A 24827-nucleotide genomic window follows, 5' to 3' on the forward strand; every position below is an offset into this window, starting at 1 on the left:
CTAATTTAACTTTTTTTATTATATAATTTTGCAGCTCAGAGTTGTGGCACCAGATGTTTCATTTAGTGGTGAAGGTCTAGGAGACCTCTATGACCTATTTAAGGTGAGTCTTGAGTGTTGGTAATTTCAAGTGACTCAACCATAGACTTTCAATTCTGAATGTTAATGAGTTATTTCCCAAACCCCAGTGGTCATAATCTTGGATTGGCACCTTTAAGATAAAAATTGGTAAAATTTTCTCCACATACATATTATCCCTGATGAAGTGGGTAGGTAGGATCCCTGCTGCTAGGCCCTCTGCCAGTGATACTTAGTTAACAATTAGAAAATATTTAAGATCAGGAGACTCCTACTACCCTTTTCTGCATTTGGCCTTTAGATTTCTCCCATGATGGTATAACTAAATGGGTGACAGTGGAACTAATGTAATGATGCAATTGAAAGTTGTCACCAGAAATTTGGTAGAGTGTAATGGTGGACATTGTACTCCACTAGCTGCTGTTGCAAGTGACAATATGTGTGGATGCTTGGTTGGTATGCATTGGATTTACTTAAGCTAATTGCAGTCAAATAATATTATCAGCAATCATGGAGAGTTCCACTTGGAAAATATCCACTTATGAGGGTGGGCAATGAATGTGGAACTGTCAGAATGGGAACTGGCAAGAGAAAGAAATTTAGTTCGAATTGAAGAGTTTGCAAAAATGTGTTCTAACCTCTGTCTCTTATTCTGTTTCCAAAAAAACCCTTCTAAATACAGAGTAAATAAAATTCTAAGATTAATATTTACCCTTTGTTTTAAACAACTAGCGAGAACACCTTTTAAGTTGTTACTGGGGTGGAAACGGTTCAGCGGCACTGCATCATGATCCCAGCCTCCCATACTTGGAACAATACAGAATAAATAGTTTCCAGTTCAGCAACCTCTTCTGTCTTCTAAGCCCCTGGACATGGGGTACACATACAGATATTCTAGCCCAAAGGACATTCCGAATGTTAGATGAAAATGAAGACTCTCTAATTGACTTCAAAGAATTTGTCAGTTGTTTAGGTAACTACTTTTTTTTCTCCCTTATATACAGGATTAATGTAGATATGTATGTTCTGTTTATTTTAAAGTCTTGGAGTAATTTGTATGATTCACGAAGTATTCAAGCTGCAAAAAAACTTGCTTTAACATTGGCAGTATGGAGTATACAGAAAATTCGGGCTTTGTTGAATAATAGTTCTATTTTTATATCATAGATATAATGTACTATGGAGACATCAGTGAAAAACTCAGACTGTTGTACAGACTGCATATTCCACCAGGTAAAGCAACCCTTAAATAAAAGTTGAGAAAGAAGCATATTCTGTTGAAGGTGTTAAATCTGCATCAGTCCAGTTAGTGAGTTTCCATTTAGGTTTCAAATTTTATACTGATTTTGTGCTGTATTTACATTAACGAAACCTCGGCTTTTATCTTATTTATGCTTACAATTTTGTATTAGTTTGCAAATACATCGCATTAGCTTATTGCAACCCATTGTTCACCCTGTAAACTTGAGCTCATCCAAAACTTTGTTGCTTGTATCTTACCTGACTTGCCAATCATCCCTGCCCTTTTTTTTATGCATTCATGGGAGGTAGGCATTGTAAGCAAAGCCAAAACTTATTGCCCAACCCCAAATGCCTTTGAGGTGGTGGTGAGCAGCCATTTTTCATCCTCCTTGTCTTTCAGATGAGGTGTTAAACCAAGGTCCTCTTTGCCCCTTCAGGTCAATGTAAAAGATCCCATGGCACTATTTTGAAGAAGAGCACTGGGTCAACATTTATCCCTCAATTATCATTTCAAAAAGATTATCTGATCATTATTACATTGTTGTTCATAGAAACTTGGTGTGTGCAAATTGACTGCTGCACTCCATGTATTACAACAATGACGAGACTGCAAAAGTACTTAGTTCACTGTAGAGTGCTTTGAGACATCTGGTGGTTGTGAAAGGCACTATATAAATGCAAGTCTTTCTTCTTTCCCTTTTCTTGAACCACTACGGCCTGCCTTTTTTGTGGTGAAGGTGCTCCCACATGCTGTTAGATTGTGAATTCTAGGATTTTGGTTCAGTGACGTTAGAGGAATATATTTCCAAGACGAGATGGTGTGAGATTTAGAGGGGAACTTGGAGGTGGTGATTGCATGTGCCTGCACCCCTTGTTCTGGTAGAGGTCGCTGGTTTGTGAGCTGCTATTAAAGAAGCTTTGGCGAGTTGCTGCAGTACATCTTTTAGATAGCATGTGTACTATCAATATGCACTGGTGGTGGAGGGAGTGAATGTTTAAGATGGTGGCTGTTTTTGTCTTGTCTTGGATAGTATTCCATCACACTCCTGACGTGTGCCCTGCAGATGGTGGAAAGGCTCTGGGGAGTTAGGATGTGAGTCAATTGCCACAATGCCCAGTGCTCATGGTATTTATATGTTCAGTGGTGACCTCCAGGATGTTGATGGTAGGGGATTCAGTGATGGCAATGCCATTGAATGTCAAAACGACCTAGATTTCTGTTGTTGGAATTGGCCATTGCCTTGCCACTTATGTGACATGAATGTTTTTTGCCACTTATCAACCCAGGCTTGACAGTTGTCCAGGTCTTGCTGAATGTGGGCATGTACTGATTCAGTATCTGAGTTCAGAGCAGAACTCAGCACTGCAATAGTCAGTGATTGTTCCCACTTATGACATTATGATACAGGCAAAGTCATTGATGATGCAGCTAAGATGGTTGGGCCTAGGACTCTGCCCTGAGGAACACCTGCAGTAGTATCCTGGAAATGTGATATTTGGCCACCAACAACTACAACTATCTTCCTTTGCACTAGCTTTCTAATTAGTGGCGAGTACTCGCTCTTCTCCCAATTCCCATGAGTTATTAGGCTTCCCTGCTACCGTTGTCAAACGCTGCCTTGATGTTAAGGGAAGTCACTCTCACCTCATTTCTGAAACTCAGCTCTTTTGAATTGTTTAAACCAAGGCTGAAGTGAAACCTGGAGCCATTTTCCCCCAACAGAATGCAAACTGGGCATTGGTGAGCAGGTTATTGGTGAGAAATGCTGCTTGATTGCATTTTTGACACCTTCCTTTACTTTGCTGATGAACAAGAGTAGACTGATGACCAGTAGTTGACCAGAATGGGTTTGTCCTGCTTTTTGTGGAGAGGATATACCTGGGTAATTTTCCACTTTGTCAAGTCGATGGCCTATATTGACTCAGTCCGTTGTCTCAAAATTTAAAATTGTCATGTTTAAATTCTTTCATCACCTCACACATCCTTATCTCCCTATTTTCAACTAGTCATACAATGATCACTCTCGACCTTCAAACTCTTCTTCTGACTCAAGTCTCTTGTGAACCCCCAGCCCACTCATTAGCAGCTATGCTTTCTGCCACCTAGGCCTATGCTCTGGAATTCTCTCCCTAAACTCACCCTATCCCTTTAAACTCTTATTAACCAGAGTTTGGTCACCACTCCTAACATTTCCTCCTTTAGCTTGACATCGATTTTTTTATGGGCTTTGAAACGCTTTGGAGTATTTTGCTTCATCTAAATACGCTTTGTAAATAAAAGTTATAATCTTTATAAGCCAATAATAGGAAGACTACAGGAAAGACTGTCTTTAAAAACTTATAATGCTTTGCTTGGTATTACAGCTCCTGAATTACTTTGGCAGAAACAATAAATCCTACAGTATCAATCATTGATAAACATGTGCTTTATTAGTTATTTGATAAATCTATTATTTACATCTGGGGAAGGGGGTGCAATGATATCTCTGCAATCTAGTTGCACATGTTCAAGTTTACATAACTTAAAACAGAAGACGACTGGGTGTGGATGGGTGGGACAGCAGTAATGCCTTCCTCCCTCGCCCTGCTGATTGCTTTACAGGTGGTCTGATGAAAGGAGGTCACGTAACTCTGGTTACTCTGACATATTCACCGGAGAAAAACTATTGGTAACATGTCTAGGTCATCTAGAGACATTTTAGGAAATAGCAACATGCATATTTCTAGAGCTAGGAGTCACTGTTTAAAAATAAAGGGTTACCCATTTAAGACAGATGAGAATTTTTGAGGGTGGGAGTATCTTTGGAACTCTCTTCCTCAAAAGGCAGTGGAAGTGGAGTCTGAATATTTTTAAGGCAGAGCTAGATAGATTCTTGATAAACAGTGGGCTAGGTGGGGATGTGGAATTGCTGTTACAATCAGATCAGTCATGATCTTATTGAATAGCAGAGCAGGCCTGCCCCTAATTTATATGTTTGTATTTTTTCTGTTACTTCAGTAATTCTGCATGACACATATGGGGGTGGATTTGTTTGCTGGATGTAAATTATTTGAGGTAATAATTTCCTTGGGATTGGTCATGATCCTCTCCTGGTATGATCCAAACGTAGGTATTCAACCACAAACTAAGCTTAGCCCAATTCTGCCCTGATGGGAATGCAGTCTTACAACTGATATTGCACCAAAATATGAATTTCATGAAGCCTTTCTGAATTGTCATTTGCTGGGATGTGCAACATTGCATTTGATATAAGTGATGGGAGTTGTTTGATCATTGAAATTTATTCTTGCTTTTGTTTTTCTAGCCTACAGTAACGATGACACAGATAACCTATCTCCTCTGAGAACTACATTTGTCTCCAATGTACAATCTGATTACTTCAAATCAAATTGCAAGTACATATTTACTCCCTCTTTGTTTCATCTGAACAGTCATCCAAAGTTATCAAATCAAAATATTGCTTCCTAACTTAAATTTACTGGTGAAATTTGTCAATACATCCCAAACCGTATTTTTCTAAATTATTCTTTCGTAGTACATAAGTAAAAGTTGTTTTAGTCATGTAGAGAAAGTCTCAAGGACACAAAAACAAGAGAGAAAAAGAGAAATGCAAAATCACACTACAGTATCTTTAAGGAGGCCATTTGGAGGCTGTTAAGTGGCTTCTGATAAAGCCTGTGACACTGGATGGGGAGGTTTATAGGATCAATGATGGGGGTATGGGAAGTCATTGACATGAGCTGAAGGCACTGGCAGTCTTTTGAGAGTTTTTCTGGAAAGGTTATGATTTCTTCAAGACTGGATGACAGCTGAGGCAGTGGAAGAATCTAGAAAGGTAGTTAGGGACATTACATACATGTGGAAATGTATACAATTATGACATTGCTAAAACATGTAGATGAAGAACAGGGTTCAAAGAGGATCTTGGCAGGAGTCCAGAAGTAACACTGCAGGATGAAAAACCAGTGCTAGAGATGCATTAGCTACAATTTGATATGTAAGTTTGAAACCAAGTGACTGCATGCCTGAGATGGACAAGGAAAAGAACAGAGAATGCTGCAAATACTCAGCAGGTCAGGCGTAATTTGTGGAGAGAGAAACAAAGTTAACTTTTGTCAGTTCTTAACGAAAGATCATCAACCTGAAAAGTTAACTGTTCTGTCTGCCTAACTTGCTGAGTATTTCCAGCATTTTCTGTAACAGGCATTTGAAGGAAGGTGGTATGGTAAATATGTTATAAGCTACTAAAAAGGTCAATGGGGATGAGAAGGGATAATGCACCATGAAAGTTAGAGAATGCATTTGCTATTCTGTTGCGAATCTTGTGCCGTTGAAAGAGTGGGAACCAGATCGGAAGGATTCAGACAGTGTTGGCGTAGAGATGTGCATGGGGACTGGGAGTTTAATAAGCCATTGCGCGAAAGGTTTGTTCGTCATGTGAGGGAATAGCAGATGGTTTTGCCAAGGTACAGAGCATTTAACATAGAGGTGGAGTGGTTGTTACTGTTCGAATTAGTATTTTGTGTTATTGAAGTTGCGTGTTTGCACTCTAATCCTAAATTCAGATAAGTGTCTGCTTACGGAGATTTTTTATTGCTAACTTGTAGGGTGTCTGTGTGTCTCCCACAATAATTTTGTATCATGTGAATAACCAGGTCTAGAGTTTTAAGTCTTGGTTTTAGGACAATCTTGAAATAAGCATCTACATGAAAGTGGTGAGGGCTGTTAACTACAGAGGAGGAATGATCCCAACATTTTACATGCATTTATTTAATCTACCTGTTGACTAATTAAGCAAGCTTTATCCTTAAAAGGTGGAGCAACTGATTACCAACACCAATTGAAAAAAATGCTTGAAGATTTGGTTAAAAGAAAAAAGGAAGCCACAAAAGATCTTTCACTGATGAATCAGGTATGCCTTTCATGGCTTGCTTCAAATCTCCTCATAATACATTTCATTAATTTCCTAGAGTAAATATTTTCACAGGGTGAGTTGTAAACTGAGTTTAGGCAGTGCCAGAAGAAATACTTCGAATTAGGGAAGGAAGGGGAGTTATGGAAGTAACCAAAGATTCCTACTGAATGAAAAAAAAATGGAAAAGTCATTAAGCATTCAAAAATCCTGCGAGTAGAAGTCTCTCAAAAGGAATAAAAGTAATGTTATGCGATTATTCCTTATATTTAGTTGAATCTGCAGTGCACCCATTCCATGGATAATATATCATTTCCAAGTTTCAGTACCAAGAACTTCAGTACTTCACATGCAATCTAGTCAAAGCTTTATACAACTACAGCATAACTTCCACCAATTAGTATTTCAACCCAACGCTCCATTAGTTTTTTTGACTTTTTAAAAATCTATCCACTAGTTTAGGACCACCTAAATCTTTGCTTTCCATCACTTAGAAAATACTCTGATGGTACTGTGGCAGATGAACCTAAGCAAATTGATCAATGTTCCTTTGCAACTTACTGCTCCTGTCTACACTACTGTGCTTACAGGAAACTTCACAGAGACTTGCACCCAATGTTGTTCAGCTCCTGCCTGGATGAGATTAGACAAGATTTAACATTTATAGATGTAAACAATAACAATTCCAGGACAAAGCAGCCCACTTGATTAGCATCCCATCCACAAACATTCAGTCCTTCCACCACCAAAGCACAGTAGCAGCAGTGTGTACCATCTACAAGATGCACTGCAGGACTCACCAAGGGTCCTTCGACAGCACCTTCCAAACCCACAACTGCTACCATCTAAAAGGACCAAGGGCAGCAGATAGATGGGAGTCCCATCCAAGTCACACACCATCCTGACTTGGAAATATATCGCTGTTCCTTCACTGTCGTTAAGCCAAAATAATGGAACTCCCTCCCTAACAGCACTGAGTGTATCTACACATGGCCTGCAGCGGTTCAAAAAGGCAGCTCACCACCACCTTCAAGGGCAATTAGAGATGGGCAATAAATGCTGGCCCAGCTAGGGACACCCACGTCCCATGAGTGAATTTTTAAAAAAATTGCTTCATTGTTTACATCAGAGATTATAAATTAAAGATTTCTGGAAAGATGCTAATTTCAAGTAATTGCAATTGCCTGACCAGGTGCATTCACTGCATACACCATTTGTGTAAAATTCTCAAACTGGGCTTCAATTAGTATAGTTAGTAAATGAATGGTCCTAAGTAAATGAATGGTCCTATCTTTAGAACCAAAAACTTGTGAAAGTTAAACTTAACTTTCTCTTTCCATCATAAATTGTAGTTTAGTGTTTTTGAGATTAAGACTAGCTCTAATCCATAAAGGCGAATAAGGATTATGTACTCCATCTGTTGAGCTGTACGGATTTGGTGGCATACTTTATGAAGTCTATTTCTTAAAACTAAATCTAATCTCATTCAGAGAGAGTTCATCCAGTTTTGCAAGACGTTATACAGTATGTTTCGAGAAGACCCTGAGGAGAACCATCTTTACCAAGCTATTGCTACGGTCACTACTCTTCTACTTCAAATTGGGGAAGCAGGACAAAGAATACGTAATTCAGGAAGCATGTCTGAACTGCCGAGTACAAGTTCTAAAGAAACTGAGGTGTTGACACCTACAGATGACGCTGTGTTCGAAGCAGTGGATATAGGCCCAAAGAATAACCATCCAACAACACAGCCCGGAGAGGATGACTGGAGTGTATCTTTTGAGCAAATTTTGGCTTCCCTGCTGACTGAGCAATGCTTGGTGAGCTTTTTTGAAAGATCAGTAGCTGTAGAAAATAAACTCCTCCATGCTAAAGCAAATCAGTATCAACAGAGAATTAGTCTGACAATCTACTAGCCTTCTGAATTGTGTTTCAGCGCTGGCAGTTGAAACCTTCAAGTTCCACTGTAAATAAAAGCCTGTGCTGTCCTAAAAATGTGTTTGGGTACAATGTCAAGTTTACAGATTGTATGTGCAATTTTGAATAAATTCATTTTTGTGTACTTTGTGCATTACTTTATTTCAGTTTTGGAATCTGTAGAGTTTTCAAAAATGAACTGCGAATAGCTTCTAGTTTTTTTTAACAGAACATTTACAATTTAGTTTTCATCAACGTTAACTGTCTGCAGACCTGTAAAAAAAAAGATACAGTTTAGATAGACATCCAGATTAACAGTTAAACCAAGCTGTTTAATAAGCTACTATTGTGGAATAGCTTATCTAATGGTTTTCCTGCTTGTCCAGTAAGCCTGGCTTTCTAATTCCATCAAGTGATTAGGTCAATAGGAAATCAGAATTGTTACAGCATGGGAGGCCATTTGGCCCATCAAGTCCATGCCAGCTCTAAGAATAATTTACCGAGTCCCACTTTTTCCCTTCAGATGTTTATCCAATTTCCTTTTGAAATTGAATCATCTGATCATTCTTACTGCCTGCTCCAGTTTGACATTTAGTTTACTCAGCACAGATGACATAACTTGCAGAGTTCCATCCATTTAATGTGTTCTTTTTTTATTCCCACCACTAATGAGTGCCTCACAAATGAAAATCAAAATCATCTAGTAGTTTCTTGCAGTCATATTCTGAGCATCATCTCTAGAAATTTTAATTTTTGAGTGTTTATTGTGGTTGGAGGAGATGCTAACTCTAGGGTTTCAAACTTTCAGACAAGGGATGCAATCCTGAGGCAGTGCTATGTGGGCCTAGTTGAAGGTTTGCAGTGCGTGAGGTGCAGTTGGCCTAACATTTTAACTATTAAGACTGACTTTAACCAACGCCTTGTGACATTCTCAACCCACAGGAAGTCTAAGATTGATTACCTAGAGCAGACATGAAAGTTAGCACCATTAAACAGTATTTCTATGTTTGTGCAACACAGCAGATTTATCTAACTTGAATGGTAGAAACCAATCTCAAATACTTTGATTTTAGTGGGGTTTGGGGTCCTTAAAGCACAAAATATCACAAATAAATTTTATCACAAGCTTTACCTAAGCTGATTACTATTTTGATATGCCATTTACTGCTCTCAAATTATCTGATGGTAGGTATCTGATAAAGTATCCCAAATCAAGGTTGCAGGTGAAGGTCTGTATCTTATATACAGAACACAAGTCTACAAATGACCCATGAAATAACCCACTCCACACCAAAACTGGAAGGTAACAGGATAAGCACACAAGCTCTTCCACACTTCAATTTGAGCAATAAGAAATTAAGCAAATGCCTTTACCCCTTTCCCCCCTTGTCTGAGGTTTTTAAACATCATGCCAACTCACCTTTGTAGGATGTGACAGGAACATAAGTTACCAATGTGTAGAGTTTATTAGGAGAGTCCTCATCCTCATTGCGTTTTCTGGATAAACGCACACGAATGCGATATGGAACATTCCTGGAAAAATATGTATATTTGTGTAAATATGTAATGGAAACCAGTATTCAACCTGTGGATTGGTACACTTAAGATCTTGTAAGTCTGTACTCCATATTAGGCTTCAGAAGTGGCGAGTAGAAATTTGAAAACAGATTTTTCTTTAAGCTAATGCAAGAGCTTCAAACGAGTAACAATCTTAAATTCTCAGTGAATATACCATATGATCATGTAACAACTGTGGTTGAGTTTTGTTTGTTTTCGATAGCGGAGGAAGTCAAAAAAGGATTTGTAGACCAAGTTGTGTCCAGTCTGAGGGCCACTTTGTGTCATATCCCATTGATCTAAGCAGTGTTTTACTGTCCACATTGAAATCAGAGCTATGAATGAAGTACTAATGCCAGGGCCATATGTAAAATCATCTAGTGCAGAGGTTAATCTCTCCTATAAAAATAGAAATCTGCAACTGCTTTGCAATGAAAAATGTTTTAACGAGCTTCATAAGCCTATTTGAATTATCACGTACTGCAGATTTACTGGAGGTACAAATATTAAGGATTTAATAAAAGCAGCACATTGTCAAAAATCATGCTTATGACTTCAAGTGGGTGAAAATATTAAACTACAGAATTCCAAAGACATCCAAGTGTAGAATATCAGAGCTACAACTATTTCATTACAATTATCCATCACCAAGACAAAATTTGATGCGCTATACAATGTAAAACTACATTTGCATTAAAAGCAACAATATTTATGGAAACTCAGTTTTTGGTTTGATATAAATGTCTACATGTTCACTAGGAGTTCACAATCCCTAATCTGAAAAAAGTTAAATCCTGTCATCCTTAAATAGCTGGCTTCAAGAGAGAAGGCAGAGACCAGGTGTAAAGGGCAGTTTTCATATTGGCAGAAGATGGAAACTGGTGTCCCACAAGCATCAGCGCTGGGACCATGGTTCTGGAAAATTTATATTAATGATCCAGACTTTGGGGATATAAGGATAATAAATACAATGCAATAAATTTGTAGTTAGCGCATAATTGGCTGATGAATGTGAGGTATTACATTTTGGCAAGAGAAATAAGGTTGCATATTGCTTAGAAAATAAGAAACTAAATGGGGCAGAGGATCAGAGATCTGAGAGCACAAATACACAAAGTAACACAGCTTAACAAAGCCATAAAAAAGCAAACCAAACATTAGAGTTTATTTCTAGAAGGATAAAAATTGAGAAGTAGGGAAGTTATGCTAAACTTGTATCGAACAATGGTTAGACCACACTTGGACTACCGCACATCACTTCTGGTTAGCATCTTATAAAATGGATATAGGAGCATTAGAGAGGGCACAAAACAGATTTACAAGGATGATATCAGGAATTCAGAGGTATACCTTCCAGGAGAGAATGATAAGGCTGGATCTCTCTTGAAAGAGAAGGTTGAGTGGTGGCCAAATAGAGCAAACAGTACTTCCACTTGTGGGGGAAGAGCTAACTGGAGGCAGTCAACAGAAGATAGTCACCAAGAAATCAAATAGGGAATCCTGAAGAAACTTGTTTTTTTTACCCAGAGAGTGGCTGAAGTGAATGTAGATGCATTTGAGGGAAAAGGGGATAGAGTTTAAGCTGAAAAGAGTTAGTTGAGGAAAGAGGGGTGGAGGCTTGAGTGCAGGATGAATATTGACATGGACTGCTTGGAGCGAGTAGCCTGCTTCTGTTCTCCAGTCTCCGGCAAAACCAGTCAGGTGGGAATGGTTAAATTATACATTGTGAGCCCTCCACGCAATGGCTTACTGGAAGAGTATGTGTGAGGAGACTTTCATAAGCCATGCCCAATCTCAGTGACGTCAATATTTATATTTTCAATTTTGTGAGATATTCTAAACAATACAGTGCTCATGTGTAAAAAAAGGTGCATTTACAGTGCCATTCACAATCCCAGGATGCCCCAAATCACTCAGTGTCGTCACTGTTGTGGGAAACATGGTAGCCAATCTGCATACAGCAAGCTCTCACAAATGGCCATTAGACAATAACCAAATCATCTGTTTGTAAGTGATACTGAAGGATGAGGGGTAAATATTGTCAAACACACTGGGGTTAAAACCCACAGTTCATTTCTGGACAAATGCCATGGGGTGCTTAATGTCCACTTCAGAAAGCAGGTAATTAGAGAGTCATAAGCACATTGTGTAAGTAAAGGGGGTAGACAAAAGATGCAAAACTAAGCAGAGAAATGGTAGCAAGATGCAAGAAGTGAGTGTAGACAGAAGGTTTTGGAAATTGTCCTGCACTCGCATTGCATTGGTGCCTGAGGCAATTTTTGAGTTGCTGGCCAATAAGTGGCTGTGGGTAGGCACTCATAAGGATCAAGGGCCAATAAAAGTCCCTCCAGCCCTGAAATATTGGCTGTCCTAGCAGCAGGGGTGGGAACTGCAGATGAAGGTAAGACAGAGTGTGCCTCAGGGTATATGTCTTCTGAAAAAGACTTAAATGAAGCTTAATTTATACAGACCACAGATGTCAGACTGCTATTTGAGGTTTGGGGGGGGGGGCGGTGTCTAAAAAAGAAAGTTGGGAGTGCTGGCACCTTTGGATTTGTCACCAGGAGGCCACTTAGATGCATAGGCTGGGATTCAGTTGTGCAGCAGGGGAAACTGCAACTGGCAAATTCCAGTTGGCCTTGGGCCTTAATTGGCTACCTGCCACTTGTAACTTTCAAAAGGGAGCTGAATAAATACTAGATGGGCAAAGTTTTTTTGTGCTATGGGGAAAAAAAGCAGGGAAGTGGGATTAAACAAGATGGCTTCTTCAAAGATGGCACAGTGGACTTGGATGAAGGGACCGAAGGAATGGTGGCTAAATTTGCTGACGACACAAAGATAGGTAGGAAAGTAAACTGTGAAGAGGACATAAGGAGGCCACAAAGTTACATAGATAGGTTAAGTGAGTGGACAATGATCTGGCAAATGGAGTATAATGTGGGCAAATGTGAAATTGTTCATTTTGGCAGGAAGAATAAAAAAGCTTATTATCTAAATGGTGAGAGATTGCAGAGCTTTGAGATTCACAGGGATCTGGGTGTCCTTGTGCATGAATCACAAAAGGTACAGCAAGTAATTAGGAAAGCTAATAGAATGTTATCATTTATTGAGGGGAATTGATTACAAAAGTAGGGAGGTTATGTTTCAGTTGTACAGGGCATTAGTGAGACCACATCTGGAGTTGGACTCTTTATTTAAAGGAAGAAAGATGTAAATGTGTTAGAAGTAGTTCAGAAAAGGTTTAATAGACCAATACCACGAATGAGCGGGTTATCTTATGAGGACAGGCTGGACAGGTTAAGCTTGTATACACTGGAATTTAGAAGAGTAAGAGGCGAATTAATTGAAATCTTTAAGATCCTGAAGGGTCTTGACAGGATGTGTGTGGAAAGGATGTTTCCTCTTGTGGGAAAATCAAGAACTAAGGGGTCACTGTTTAAAAATAAGGGGTCGCTCATTTAAGACAGGGATGAGGAGAAATTTTTCACTCAGAGGGTTGAGTGTCTTTGGGACTCTCTTCCTCAAAAGTCAGTGGAACCAGAGTCTTTGAATAGTTTTAAGGCAGAGCTATCAGATTCTTGATTAACAAGGGGGTGAAAGGTTATCAGGGAGGTAGACAGGAACGTGGAGTTGAGGTTACAATCAAATCAGCCATGATCTTATTGAGTGGCAGAGCAGGCTCGAGCGGCCGAGTGGCCTACTCCTGTTCCTAATTCATATGTGTGTTTGACTGTGTTTTATCATTAGGACAATCGCTGCCAATGTGACAACAACAAAAATGGAAGGCAAAAACTTTTCCAAATAAAAAGGAACTGTTACATTATATGACGATCAATGTAGAACCTGTATGACTGTAGAATACCTACAGTACTAGATTTGTTCAACTTGGGAGTCTACACCAACAGTAGTTTGTCCATACATTAAAATGATTAACCAACCAACCAGCTCTATGATGAATACACATGGGTCCAAATAATGCCTCCGAGATGCAGAAGTGGTAATTGTAATGAAAGAAAAAATCACCACCAAGGACTTGCAACCTTATTTAGCTTTAATCTGTATATAGATTGAGCAAATCAAATTAGTAACAATACCATAGAGGAGGAATTCCTGGAGTGTATACGGGATGGTTTTCTGGACCAATGCGTTGAGGAACCAACTAGAGGACAGGCCATCCTAGGCTGGGTATTGTGTAATGAGAAAGGAATAATTGACAATCTAGTTGTGTAAAACTCCTTATGGATGAGCGGCCATAATATGATAGAATTCTCCATCAAGATGGAGAGTGATGTAGTTGATTCTGAGACTAGAGTCCTGAACCTTAATAAAGGAAACTACGATGGTATGAGACGCGAGTTGGCTATGATGGATTGGGAAACGTTACTTAAAGGGATGACGGTGGATAGGCAAAGGCAAACGTACAAAGAGCGCATGGGTGAGTTGCAACAACTGTTTATTCCTGTCTGGCGCAAAAATAAAATAGGAAAGGTGGCCAAACCATGGCTTACAAGGGAAATTAGAGATAGTATTAGGTCCAAGGAAGAGGCATACAAATTGGCCAGAATAAACAACAGACCTGAGGAGTAGGACCACTTTAGAATTCAGCAAAGGAAGACCAAGGGATTGATTAAGATGGGGAAAATAGAGTACGAGAGTAAGCTTGCAGGGAACATAAAAACTGACTGTAAAATTTTCGGTAGGTATGTGAAGGGAAAAAGATTGGTGAAGACAAATGTAGGTCCCTTACAGTCAGAAACAGGGGAATTTATAATGGGGGACAAAGAAATGGCTGACCAACTAAATGCATACTTTGGTTCTGTCTTCACAAAGGAGGACACAAATAACATACCAGAAATGTTGGGGAACACAGGGTTTAGTGAGAGTGAGGAACTGAAAGAAATCAGTATTAGTAGGGAAATGGTATTGGAGAAATTGATGGGATTGAAGGCCGATAAATCCCCAGGGCCTGATGATCTACACTTAAGGAAGTGGCCCTAGAAATAGTGGATGCAATGGTGGTCATCTTCTGAGATTCTATAGACTCTGGAACAGTTCCTACAGATTGGAGGGTAGCTAATGTAACCCCACTATTTAAAAAGGGAGGTAGAGAGAAAACAGGGAATTATAGACCAGTCAGCCTGACGTCGGTAGTGGGGAAAATTCTAGAGTCCATTATAAAAGATTTAATAGCTGGGCACATGGAAAACAGTGGCAGAACCGGACAGAGTTAGCATGGATTTAGGAAAGGGAAATCATGCTTGACAAATCTAATGGAATTTTTCAAGCAGAGTTGTTATGGGGGAGCCAGTGGATGTGGTTTATTTGGACTTTCAGAAGGATTTCAACAAAGTCCCACATAAGAGATTAGCGTGTAAAATTAAAGCGCATGGGATTGGGGGTAGTGTTTTGAGATGGATAGAAAACTGGTCGGCAGACAGGAAACAAAGAGTAGGAATAAACGGGTCTTTTTCTGAATGGCAGGCAGTGACTAGTGGGGTACCGCAGGGATTGATGCTGCGACCCCAGCTATTCACAATCTATATTAATGATTTAGATGAGGGAACTAAATGTAATATCTCCAAATTTGCAGATGACACAAAGCTGGGTGGGAGGATGAGCTGTGAGGAGGATGCAGAGATGCTTCAGTGTGATTTGGACAAGCTGAGTGAGTGGGCAAATGCATGGCAGATGCAGTATAATGTGGATAAATGTGAGGTTATCCACTTTGATAGCAAAAACAGGAAGGCAGATTATCTGAATGGCTATAAATTGAGAGAGAGGAATGTGCAACGAGACCTGGGTATCCTCATACACCAATCGCTGAAGGTAAGCATGCAGGTGCAGCAGGCGGTAAAGGCAGCAAATGGTATGTTGGCCTTCATAGCGAAAGGATTCGAGTACAGGAGCAGGGATGTCTTGCTGCAATTATACAGGGCCTTGGTGAGGCCACACTTAGAATATTGTGTGCAGTTTTGATCTCCTTATCTGAGGAAGGATGTTCTTGCTATAGAGGGAGTGCAGCGAAAGTTTACCCGACTGATTCCTGGGATGGCGGGACTGACATAGGAGGAGAGATTGAGTTGGTTAGGATTATATTCGCTGGAGTTCAGAAGAATGAGGGGGGGTCTCATAGAAACCTATAAAATTCTAACAGGACTAGACAGGGTAGATGCAGGAAGGATGTTCCCGATGGTGGGGGAGTCCAGAACCAAGGGTCACAATCTGAGGATACAGGGTAGACCATTTAGCACTGAGATGAGGAGAAATTTCTTCACCCAGAGAGTGGTGAGCCTTTGGAATTCGCTAAGAAAGTAGTTGAGGCCAAAACATTGTATGTTTTCAAGAAGTTAGATATAGCTCTTGGGGCGAAGGGGATCAAGGGATATGGGGAGAATGCGGGCGCAGGCTATTAAGTTGGATGATCAGCCATGATCATAATGAATGGCGGAGCAGGCTCGAAGGGCCGAATGGCCTACTCCTGTTCCTATTTTCTGTTTATCTACGAAGCAATCTCTGTAGAGGTATGTTCACAGGTCAGTGATCTAGTGAAAACTGGAACCATTTTTTTTTAATATACAAAAAAAAACCAATGGGTTATTGCACTGGAGAATTATTGATAAACCAGCTTTGAGAGGAATTACAATCTTTTGCCAGTGCAAATCTCATTAAACATTTTGATCAGCACAATAATTAAAAGCCAAAACTTTCATAAAAAGTGAAAACTGATGTGACCAGGGCATGACCATTTACACCAAACTTTTACCCAAGGTAACTGAAAGCTAAGAATTTACAGCTACTTTTACACTAGAATATCCTAATGGCATTAAGTTATACACCTTGGTAGGAAAACAGGATGGCAGAGTATTATTTAAATGGTGATAGATTGGGAAATGTTGATATATACAAAGGGACCTGGATGTCCTAGTACACCAATCACTGAAAGCAAGCATGCAGGTGCAGCAAGCAGTTAAGAAGGCAAATGGTATGTTGGCTTTCACTGCAAGAGGACTTGTGTACAGGAGCAAGCATGCCTTGGTGAGGCAACACCTAGATTAGTGTGTGCAGTTTTGGTCTCCTTATTTAAGAAAGGATATACTTGCCAAAGAGGGAGTGCAGCAAAGGTTCACCAGACTGATTCCTGGGTTGGCAGGATTGTCATATGAGGAGAGATTGGGCTGACCAGGGCTGTATTCATTGGAATTTAGAAAAATGAGAGGGGATCTCATTGAAATGTATAAAATTCTGACAGGGCTGGACAGACTGGATGCGGGGATGATGTTTCCTCTGGCTGGTGGTCTAGATCAAGGGGTCACAATTTCAGGATACGGGGTAGGCCATTTAGGACTGAGATGAGAAGAAATTTCTTCATTCAGAGGGCAGTGAACTTGTGGAATTCTCTACCACAGAGGGCTGTGGAGGCCAAGTCACTGAATATATTTAAGGAAATAGGTAGATTTCTAGACTCTAAGGGCATCAAGGAGTATGGGGAGAGAGTAGGAGTATGGCATTGAGATAGAGGATCAGTCATGATCATATTGAAATGTGGAGGCTGGATCACTGAGTATATTCAAGAAAGAAATGGATAATTGTTTTGGTTATTAGGGACATCAAGGGGTATGGAGAGAAAGCAGGGAAATGGCGTTGAGATAGAGGATCAGTCATGATCATATTGAATGGTGAAGCAGGCTCAAAGGGCCAAATGACCTAGCCCGCTTCTATTTTACTATGTTTCTACATGCTTCCAAAAGCCCTTAATAATCAGATGAGCGAAAATATACATCAACAGCCAACTACAACAAGGTCCAAGATCTCTTGAATTTGACCCTGGAAGTAGTTTGGGACACAAAAAGAATTAGATGTTATACTGAGGTACTAATGGACAGAGATTTCCATAGTCCAATATCCAGTCAAACCCAATTTTAAATGTAAGCCTCTGCATAGAAAGAGAAAGAACTGCAGAGAATAACAATTAGTCTAACAAGCACTATCAGTTTTAGAAAGAGACTTCAGTATGCCTTAAAATATTCAGTCTGATTTTCACCTTTGATAGAAGGATCGAGACAAGCAAAAACAATTGGTAACACAGGAAATGAAAAATCCTGATTTTCTTCCAAGCTTTTTCACACGATAAAATCAATCTTTCATGAATGTCATTTGACTGTACAGCAGGAACAGGAAATATTGCCAGAACTGGTTTTCATGAAACCATCTGAAGTTTGGAAGCACAAGTAACTGGTTTTGCACACACCAGCTGTCTTGAGACACCACTAAAGAACAATTGAGCTAGCTCCAAATGATGGAATGTTGACCTTTGAAATTATTTGCTGCCAGTTACATACCTTACACCTTTAGCCCAAACAGCCTTGTTCAAACGAGTATCAATGCGGACATCTGGAGTACCCATCTCCTTCACGGCAAATTTACGGATCTCCTTAATGGCACGAGGAGCGCGTCTCTTAAAACCCCTTAAAAAGAATTCCAAGTTACTATTTTGTCAATCAGTGTCTACAATGCTGACCATTCTTGATATGTTAAAGCCTAAAACACACATCACAACCACATCAAGTTAGGGTTACAAAAGAAAAATGCGACCCCGAAAGTAATTTCTGCACTTTAAAACAATTTATTCAGAGAAACCTCTTTGTTGTCCACGTTCTTTTATGAAGAACTTCTGAGACAAACATTGTAGATTAAACACAATAACAGGCACAAGATTAGCAGATACGCTAACTCTTATGCAAAAGATAAAATAAAATTAAGTCTACAATGGTTCTTTTGGTAATTAGACTGTGCAGGTGGGACCAGTCGATTCCAGGTTCAATTATTAATATTAAATTAGCTGATCCCAACAGAGAACCAGTGGGGGCAGCACAATTAATCTTAATGGTATAATCACTCTCTGGAATCAAGATTCAACAATCCCAGCTCCCCGTTTCAATATGTACTGCTGCTGTTAATGGTAGCAGCGGAAAAACAACTGACTGAACGCTAGGACAACTGAAGCCACTTTCTTCATCACCTGCTATGAACTGTGTTCCCTTGATTCCACTTATGTGGTTTCAGGCTGAACCAGCTTGTTTCATAACCTTGATTTCATGCATGAACAGTCTTACCCCTCTCTGAATCTAATCTTCTACAACCACCTTGAGAACTTTGTATCCCTCAAATTCTGTGCTATTGTACATCTTCCACTTCCTTTGTCCCACAATTGGCGACTGTCTTTAACCATCAAAGCCCTAAGGTTGCCTCCTCAAACCTCTCCCCTTCTTTCTGCTTCTTTAAACCCATTTTTTTGAACAAGCTTTTAATCATCTGTCTTAATATTTCCCACTTTGACTCTGTGCCAATATTTGTTTGTGATGACATTTTGCTACAAATTATATTTATATAGCACCTTTAAGAAAACGTTGCAGAAGCATTTCACAGGACCATTAGAAAACAAAATATGACTGAGCGACATCGGATATTTGGGTAGATGACCAAAAGCTTGGTTAAAGAGTTGGATTTTAGGGGCTGCGTTAAAGAAAAAAAAGTGAGGTAGAGAGGTTTGGGGCATGATTTCCAGAGCTAAAGGGATACGAGAGCTGAAGGCTTGGCCGCCAATGGTGGAGTGAAATAAAATCGGGGAGGCTGAAGAGGCCAGGTTAGAACAGTGCAGAAGGTTAGGGGGGTCTGGAGGAGATTGCAGGCAGAGGGAGGGGTGAGGCCATGGAGGGATTTGATAACAAAGACAAGAATTTCCAAAAAATTAATCAAGTGCCAATGTAGGTCAGTGAGCTCAGGGTGATGGATGACTAGGAGTTGCTGCAAATTAGGGCATGAGCAGCAGAGTTTTGGATAACCAAGTTTACAGAGGGTAGAATGTGGGAATGTGTTGAAGTAACCTAGCAGTAACAAAGACATGGATAAGGGTTTCAACAGACAAGCAGAGGGGAGGGCAGAGTCGGACAATGTTACTAAGGTGGAAATAGGCTATCTTAGTAATGGCATGGATGTGTGGTTGGAAGCTCATCACAGGGTCAAATATGACACCAAGGGTGCAAACAGTCAGGGTCAGGCTCAGTCAGTTGGCAGAAAGGGATGCAGTCAGTGGCCACTGACATTTTTTCCCCAATATTTCACTGGAGGAAACGTCTGCTCATCTAATGATGGATGTCAGACAAGCAATCTAACAATGTCGTGTATTTCTGGAAACTGATGAGTTTTCAAATGTTCTTGCTGAGGAATTGCATGTAGATGAAAAATAGGAGCAAGTCGAGGATGCGGGACACCAGAGGTAATGGTGTGGAAGTGGCAAGGAAAGTTATTGCAGGTAATTCTCCAGCTACAATTAGATAAATAAGTTTGGACCCTGCAATTGCAGTCACGCCCAGCTGGATGACATTGGAGATGCATTGGAAGGAGGATGGTGTGGCCAACCATTTCAGAGGCTGCTGACAGGTTGAGGGATAGATTACCTTTGTCAGTCCCATGGGATGCCATTTGTGACTTTGCTAAGAGAATGTTAAAGATGTTACATGAATACTAGTAGTTTGGTTACACATACGCTACAACTAACTAGAACTTCAACTGGAAGCACTAATATTTACGAAGTAGCCAGGACGTATCGTTCAGAAATCCATGACTTCCCTGCACCACTATCTGCTACTCGTCTGATATTAAGGGCTTTTGGGGGCATGTAGAAACATAGAAAAATAGAAGCAGAGGTAGGTCATTCAGCCCTTTGAGCCTGCTCCGCCATTCAATATGATCATGACTGGGTTAAGGTTTGGTCACTTATAACAAGAGGACACTGATTTAAGGTGACTGGCAAAAGCAATGGCAACATGAGGAAAATCTTTTTTATGCAGCAAGTGGTTAGGATCTAGAATGCACTACCTGACAGTGTGGCGGTGGTGGATTAAACGTGCATGGGGGGAGGGCTTTCAAAATGAAATTGGATAAGCACCTAAAGGGAAAGATTTTACAGATATGGGAAAAGGCAGGGGAGTGAGTCTAGTAGAGATGCTCTGTAGAGAGCCGCATAGACATGACAGGCCAAATAGCTTCCATCTTTCTGTACAAAAGCAAAGTACTACAAATACTGGAAATCTTAAATAAACACAGAATGCTGGAAATACACAGGTCTGGCAGTATCTGTGAGCAGAAAAATCCTCTCTCCAGAGTTGCTGCCAGACGTGTTTATTGCCAGCATTTATGTTTACTCTCCTTTCTGTGCTGTATTCACTCTTATGATTCTATAGAAATCACACTTCATCAGCACGAAACTACCTTGGGTAATGCAGAAATAAAAACAAAGTGCTGGAAAAAACTTAGCAGGTCTGGCAGGATCCGTGGAGAGATAAACAGAGTTAACCTTTCTAGTCCAATTTGACTCAGTTCTTTTCTGCTTTTATTTCAGATCTCCAGCATCCGTTTTATTTCCCTTTTATTTTGGGTAGCACAGAAACCTGGACATTGCAGACTCTTGAAAATAGATGTCCTTATAGAAGCTTGCAGGCACAAAAGGTACATTTTCGAAACAAATCTCTCTTTACTTACACGCCATGGATACGCTTGTGCACATTTATTGTATATTCCCTGGTAACCACCTCGTTGATGGCAGAACGGCCCTTCTTTTTCTCTCCACCTTTCTTAGCAGGAGCCATCTGTGAAGGTGGAAACAATTCGAACCCCGTTAGATCTGGTGAAACGAGTACGTTCACAAAATACTCACATCCAGCAGGAGCGGATTAAACTCCACCGAGTATAGCAGTGAGTCGTTTGCCGAGCTCTAGGCCTCTGTGGGGTGCTGAGCTTACACCGCAGAAACCGAGGTACATTCTTCCAGACAATCCGAGCCGGGGGCTGGTCCCTATCCGCCACCCAGCAAAATATATCAGCGGTGCCCACACCGGCGCCAACGAAGCCGGCATTAAGCCCAGGGCCTCAGGCCTACCCTCAAACATTTAATCAGAATTAAATCCTCCGACAGGTCAGGGAGAAGAAATAGGCTCGGGAGAAAGTTGCTCTCTCTGTATGGATCCGCTCCCCTCACATTACCCCGATCTGAGAGCTATAAGACAGCAGGATGGATTCGGGTTGTTTTGACACAGATTACAGACCCCTACTCACCTTGCCGGGTAAATGTCGGAAAGGAAGGAGCGATGCATTGTGGGCGGTTACTAAGGACAGAGGTCGAGGAACCACTTCCGGGGCAGCAGCTGCTGCAGCTCCGATCCCCGCAGGAACAAAGCCTTGGGGGCAGTTTGCGGAAATAGAGCAGCAGCGGAGGTTATTCTGTCTTATTAAACAAAAATTGCTGGAAAAACTCAGCAGGTCTGGCAGCATCTGTGGAGAGAAAGACAGAGTAAACTCTTCGAGTCCGTATGACTTCTTCAGAGCTAAAGAGAAGTAGAAATGAGGTGAAATATATACTGTTTAAGGGGGTGGGACGGGTGAAGCTGGATAGAGGGCCAGTGATAAGTGGAGGCAAAGGAGAGATTGCTAAAGATGTCATTTCTATTTCTCTTTACTTCTGAAGAAGAGTCATACGGACTCGAAACGTTAACTCTGTATTCTTCTCCACAGATGCTGTCAGACCTGCTGAGTTTTTCCAGCAATTTTTGTTTTTGTTTTTGTTTCAGATTTCCAGCATCCGCAGTATTTTGCTTTTATCATAAACGAAAGCTCGAAGGGGTGTTCATGGTGGTGATGCTGGCTAAAGGAGGTGCTAGTGGTGACAAGAGTAGAAAGCAGAATGAGCAAGTGACAGATGGCCCTAGTTGGGGGGAGGGGATGATGTGGGAAAAAAGATCGAAATAGGCTAAAAGGTGGGGATAAAACAATGAGTGGAAATAAATTTTAAAAATAATTTTAAAAAATAGGTGGGAAAAAATATATATGTAAAAATTAAAAAATAAATATTTGAAAAAAAGGGATCAAAAAGCAGTGAGGATGGAGGAGAGAGTTCATGACCTGAAGTTGTTGAACTCAATGTTAAGTCCGGAAGGCTGTAAAGTGCCTAATCGGAAGATGAGGTGCTGTTCCTCCAGTTTGTGTTGAGCTTCACTGGAACGTTGCAGCAGGCCAAGGACAGACATGTGGGCATGAGAGCAGGATGGTGTGTTGAAATGGCAAGCGACAGGGAGGTCTGGGTCATGCTTGCGGACAGACCGAAGGTGTTCCGCAAAGCGGTCACCCAGTCTGCGTTTGGTCTCTCCAATGTGGAGGAGACCGCATTGGGAGCAGCGAAAGCAGTAGACCAAATTGAGGGAAGTACAAGTGAAGCGCTGCTTCACTTGAAAGGAGTGTTTGGGCCCTTGGACGGTGAGGAGGGGGGAAGTAAAGGGGCAGGTGTTGCACCTTCTGCGATTGCATGGGAAGGTATTTTGGGAGGGGGTTGAGGTGTAGGGGGTGATGGACGAGTGGACCAGGGTGTCCCGGAGGGAATGGTCCCTACGGAATGCCGACAGGGAAGGTGAAGAGGAGACGTGTTTGGCGGTGGCATCATGCTGGGGTTGGCGGAGGATGATCCTTTGATTGCGGAGGCTGCTGGGGTGAAAAGTGAGGACAAGGGGGACCCTGTCATGATTCTCGGGGGGGTGGAAAGGAAGGTGTGAGGGCAGAGGCGTGGGAGATGGGTCAGACACGGTTGAAGGCGCTGTCATCCACCATGGGTGGGAAACCTTGGTTAAGGAAGAAGGAAGACATGTCAGAAGCATTGTTTTGGAAAGTGGCATCAGAACAGATGCGACGGAGGCGAAGGAACTGAGAGAATGGGATGGAGTCCTTACAGGAAGCAGGGTGTGAGGAGTTGATTGGGAGTCGGTGGGCTTGTAATGAATATTGGTGGACAGCCTATCACCGGAAATTGAGATAGAGAGGTCAGGAAAGGGAAGGGAAGTGTCACAGATGGACCACGTGAAAGTGATGGAGGGGTGGAAATTGGAAGCAAAATTAATAAATTTTTCCAGGTCCAGACGAGAGCATGAAGCGGCACCGAAGCAGTCATCGATGTACTGGAGAAAGAGTTGTGGGAGGGGGGCCTGAGTAGGACTGAAACGAGGAATGTTCCACATACGCCATAAAGAGACAGGCATAACTGGGATCATGTACCCATGACCACACCTTTTATTTGGAGGAAGTGAGGCAAGTTTAAGGAGAAATTGTTCGGTGAGAGAACAAGGTCAGCCAGATGGAGGAGAGTAGTGGTGGACGGGGATTGTTCGGGCCTCTGTTCAAGGAAGAAGCGGAGAGCCCTCAGACAATCCTGGTGGGGGATGGAGGTGAAGAGGAGGCGGTTGGGGCCAGGGAACTGGAAATTGTTGATATGATGTAGGGCGTGAGAGGAATCGCGGATGTAGGTGGGAAGAGACTGGACAAGAGGAGCGAGAATGGAGTTGATAGGAAGAAATGAGTTCCGTGGGGCAGGAACAGGCTGACAGGACTATCCCAGTAGACCAATCGTGTTTGTGGATTTTGTGGAAGAGGTAGAAGCAGGCGGTTCGAGATTGGGAGACTATGAGGTTGGAAGTTGTGGAGGGAAGATCCCTAGAGGAGGTGAGGTCAGTGACGGTTGGAAACAATGGCTTGATGTCCGGTGCTGGGGTCATGGTCCAGGGGAAGGTAGGAGGAAGTGTCTGCGAGTTTGCGCTCAGCCTCTGCAAAGTAGAGGTCAGTGCGCCAGACAACAACAGCACCACCCTTGTCGGCAGGTTTGATAACAAAGTCAGGGTTGGACCTGAGAGAACGGAGTATGGCAAGTTCAGAAGGAGACAGGTTAGAGTGGGTGAGAGGAGTTGTTCTGTCTTGCCATTCCCAAAAGTTGGAAATAATCACACTTTTACACAGATACAGGAGCTGACATGGAAAATAGTTGACAAATTTCACCAAGTGTTGCAGAATAATATATTGTTCATTCAATACTCTGACTGTGGTGCAGTAGCAAGCGATGTGGCATCCTGGATACTTATACATGCACATAACAATATGCATCCTAACTCTTTTGGAATAATATAACAATAAAACACGATAACAATAAAATACTGCAGATGCTGGAAACCTGAAACAAAAACAGAAAATGCTGGAAAAACTCAGCAGGTCTGACAGCATCTGTGGAGAGGGAAACAGAGTTGACGT

At 41.3% G+C, this 24827-nt stretch overlaps 2 protein-coding genes across 3 annotated transcripts in view; one reads left to right on the forward strand and one right to left on the reverse strand.

The window, feature by feature from the left end:
• The window catches only part of tbc1d8 (TBC1 domain family member 8), a 111522-nt gene extending 103227 nt beyond the window's left edge, over positions 1-8295 (forward strand). For both annotated transcript variants that reach the window (XM_078545634.1, XM_078545635.1), the window contains exons 15-20: positions 35-103; positions 811-1051; positions 1246-1311; positions 4626-4712; positions 6136-6233; positions 7724-8295. In XM_078545634.1, the coding sequence (XP_078401760.1) occupies positions 35-103; positions 811-1051; positions 1246-1311; positions 4626-4712; positions 6136-6233; positions 7724-8149 (987 nt within the window). In that variant the 3' untranslated portion in view covers positions 8150-8295. The remainder of the gene's footprint in view (positions 1-34; positions 104-810; positions 1052-1245; positions 1312-4625; positions 4713-6135; positions 6234-7723) is intronic.
• Positions 8275-21874, reverse strand: rpl31 (ribosomal protein L31). The gene is made up of 5 exons (XM_078545636.1): positions 21822-21874; positions 21249-21355; positions 18047-18172; positions 9571-9683; positions 8275-8423 (listed from the first exon to the last, which is right to left on the reverse strand). Exons 2-5 carry the CDS (start codon positions 21353-21355, stop codon positions 8392-8394), a joined length of 378 nt encoding a protein of 125 aa, XP_078401762.1. The 5' UTR covers positions 21822-21874; the 3' UTR covers positions 8275-8391.
• Between the last annotated feature and the right edge of the window lie 2953 nt (positions 21875-24827).

The sequence above is a fragment of the Cetorhinus maximus genome, chromosome 7 (assembly GCF_964194155.1).
Source record: "Cetorhinus maximus chromosome 7, sCetMax3.hap1.1, whole genome shotgun sequence".
Taxonomy (NCBI): Eukaryota; Metazoa; Chordata; class Chondrichthyes; order Lamniformes; family Cetorhinidae; genus Cetorhinus; species Cetorhinus maximus.

Bases quoted from the DNA above. Each gene is read 5' to 3' on its own strand.
- rpl31 (XM_078545636.1), bottom strand. From the start codon at position 21,355: ATGGCTCCTGCTAAGAAAGGTGGAGAGAAAAAGAAGGGCCGTTCTGCC. The intron at 9,684-18,046 runs GTATGTAACTGG...ATATTTTTCCAG, and splicing joins GTTTGGGCTAAAGGTGTAAG to GAATGTTCCATATCGCATTC. The intron at 8,424-9,570 runs GTGAGTTGGCAT...TTTTTTTTACAG, and splicing joins TCCTGTCACATCCTACAAAG to GTCTGCAGACAGTTAACGTT.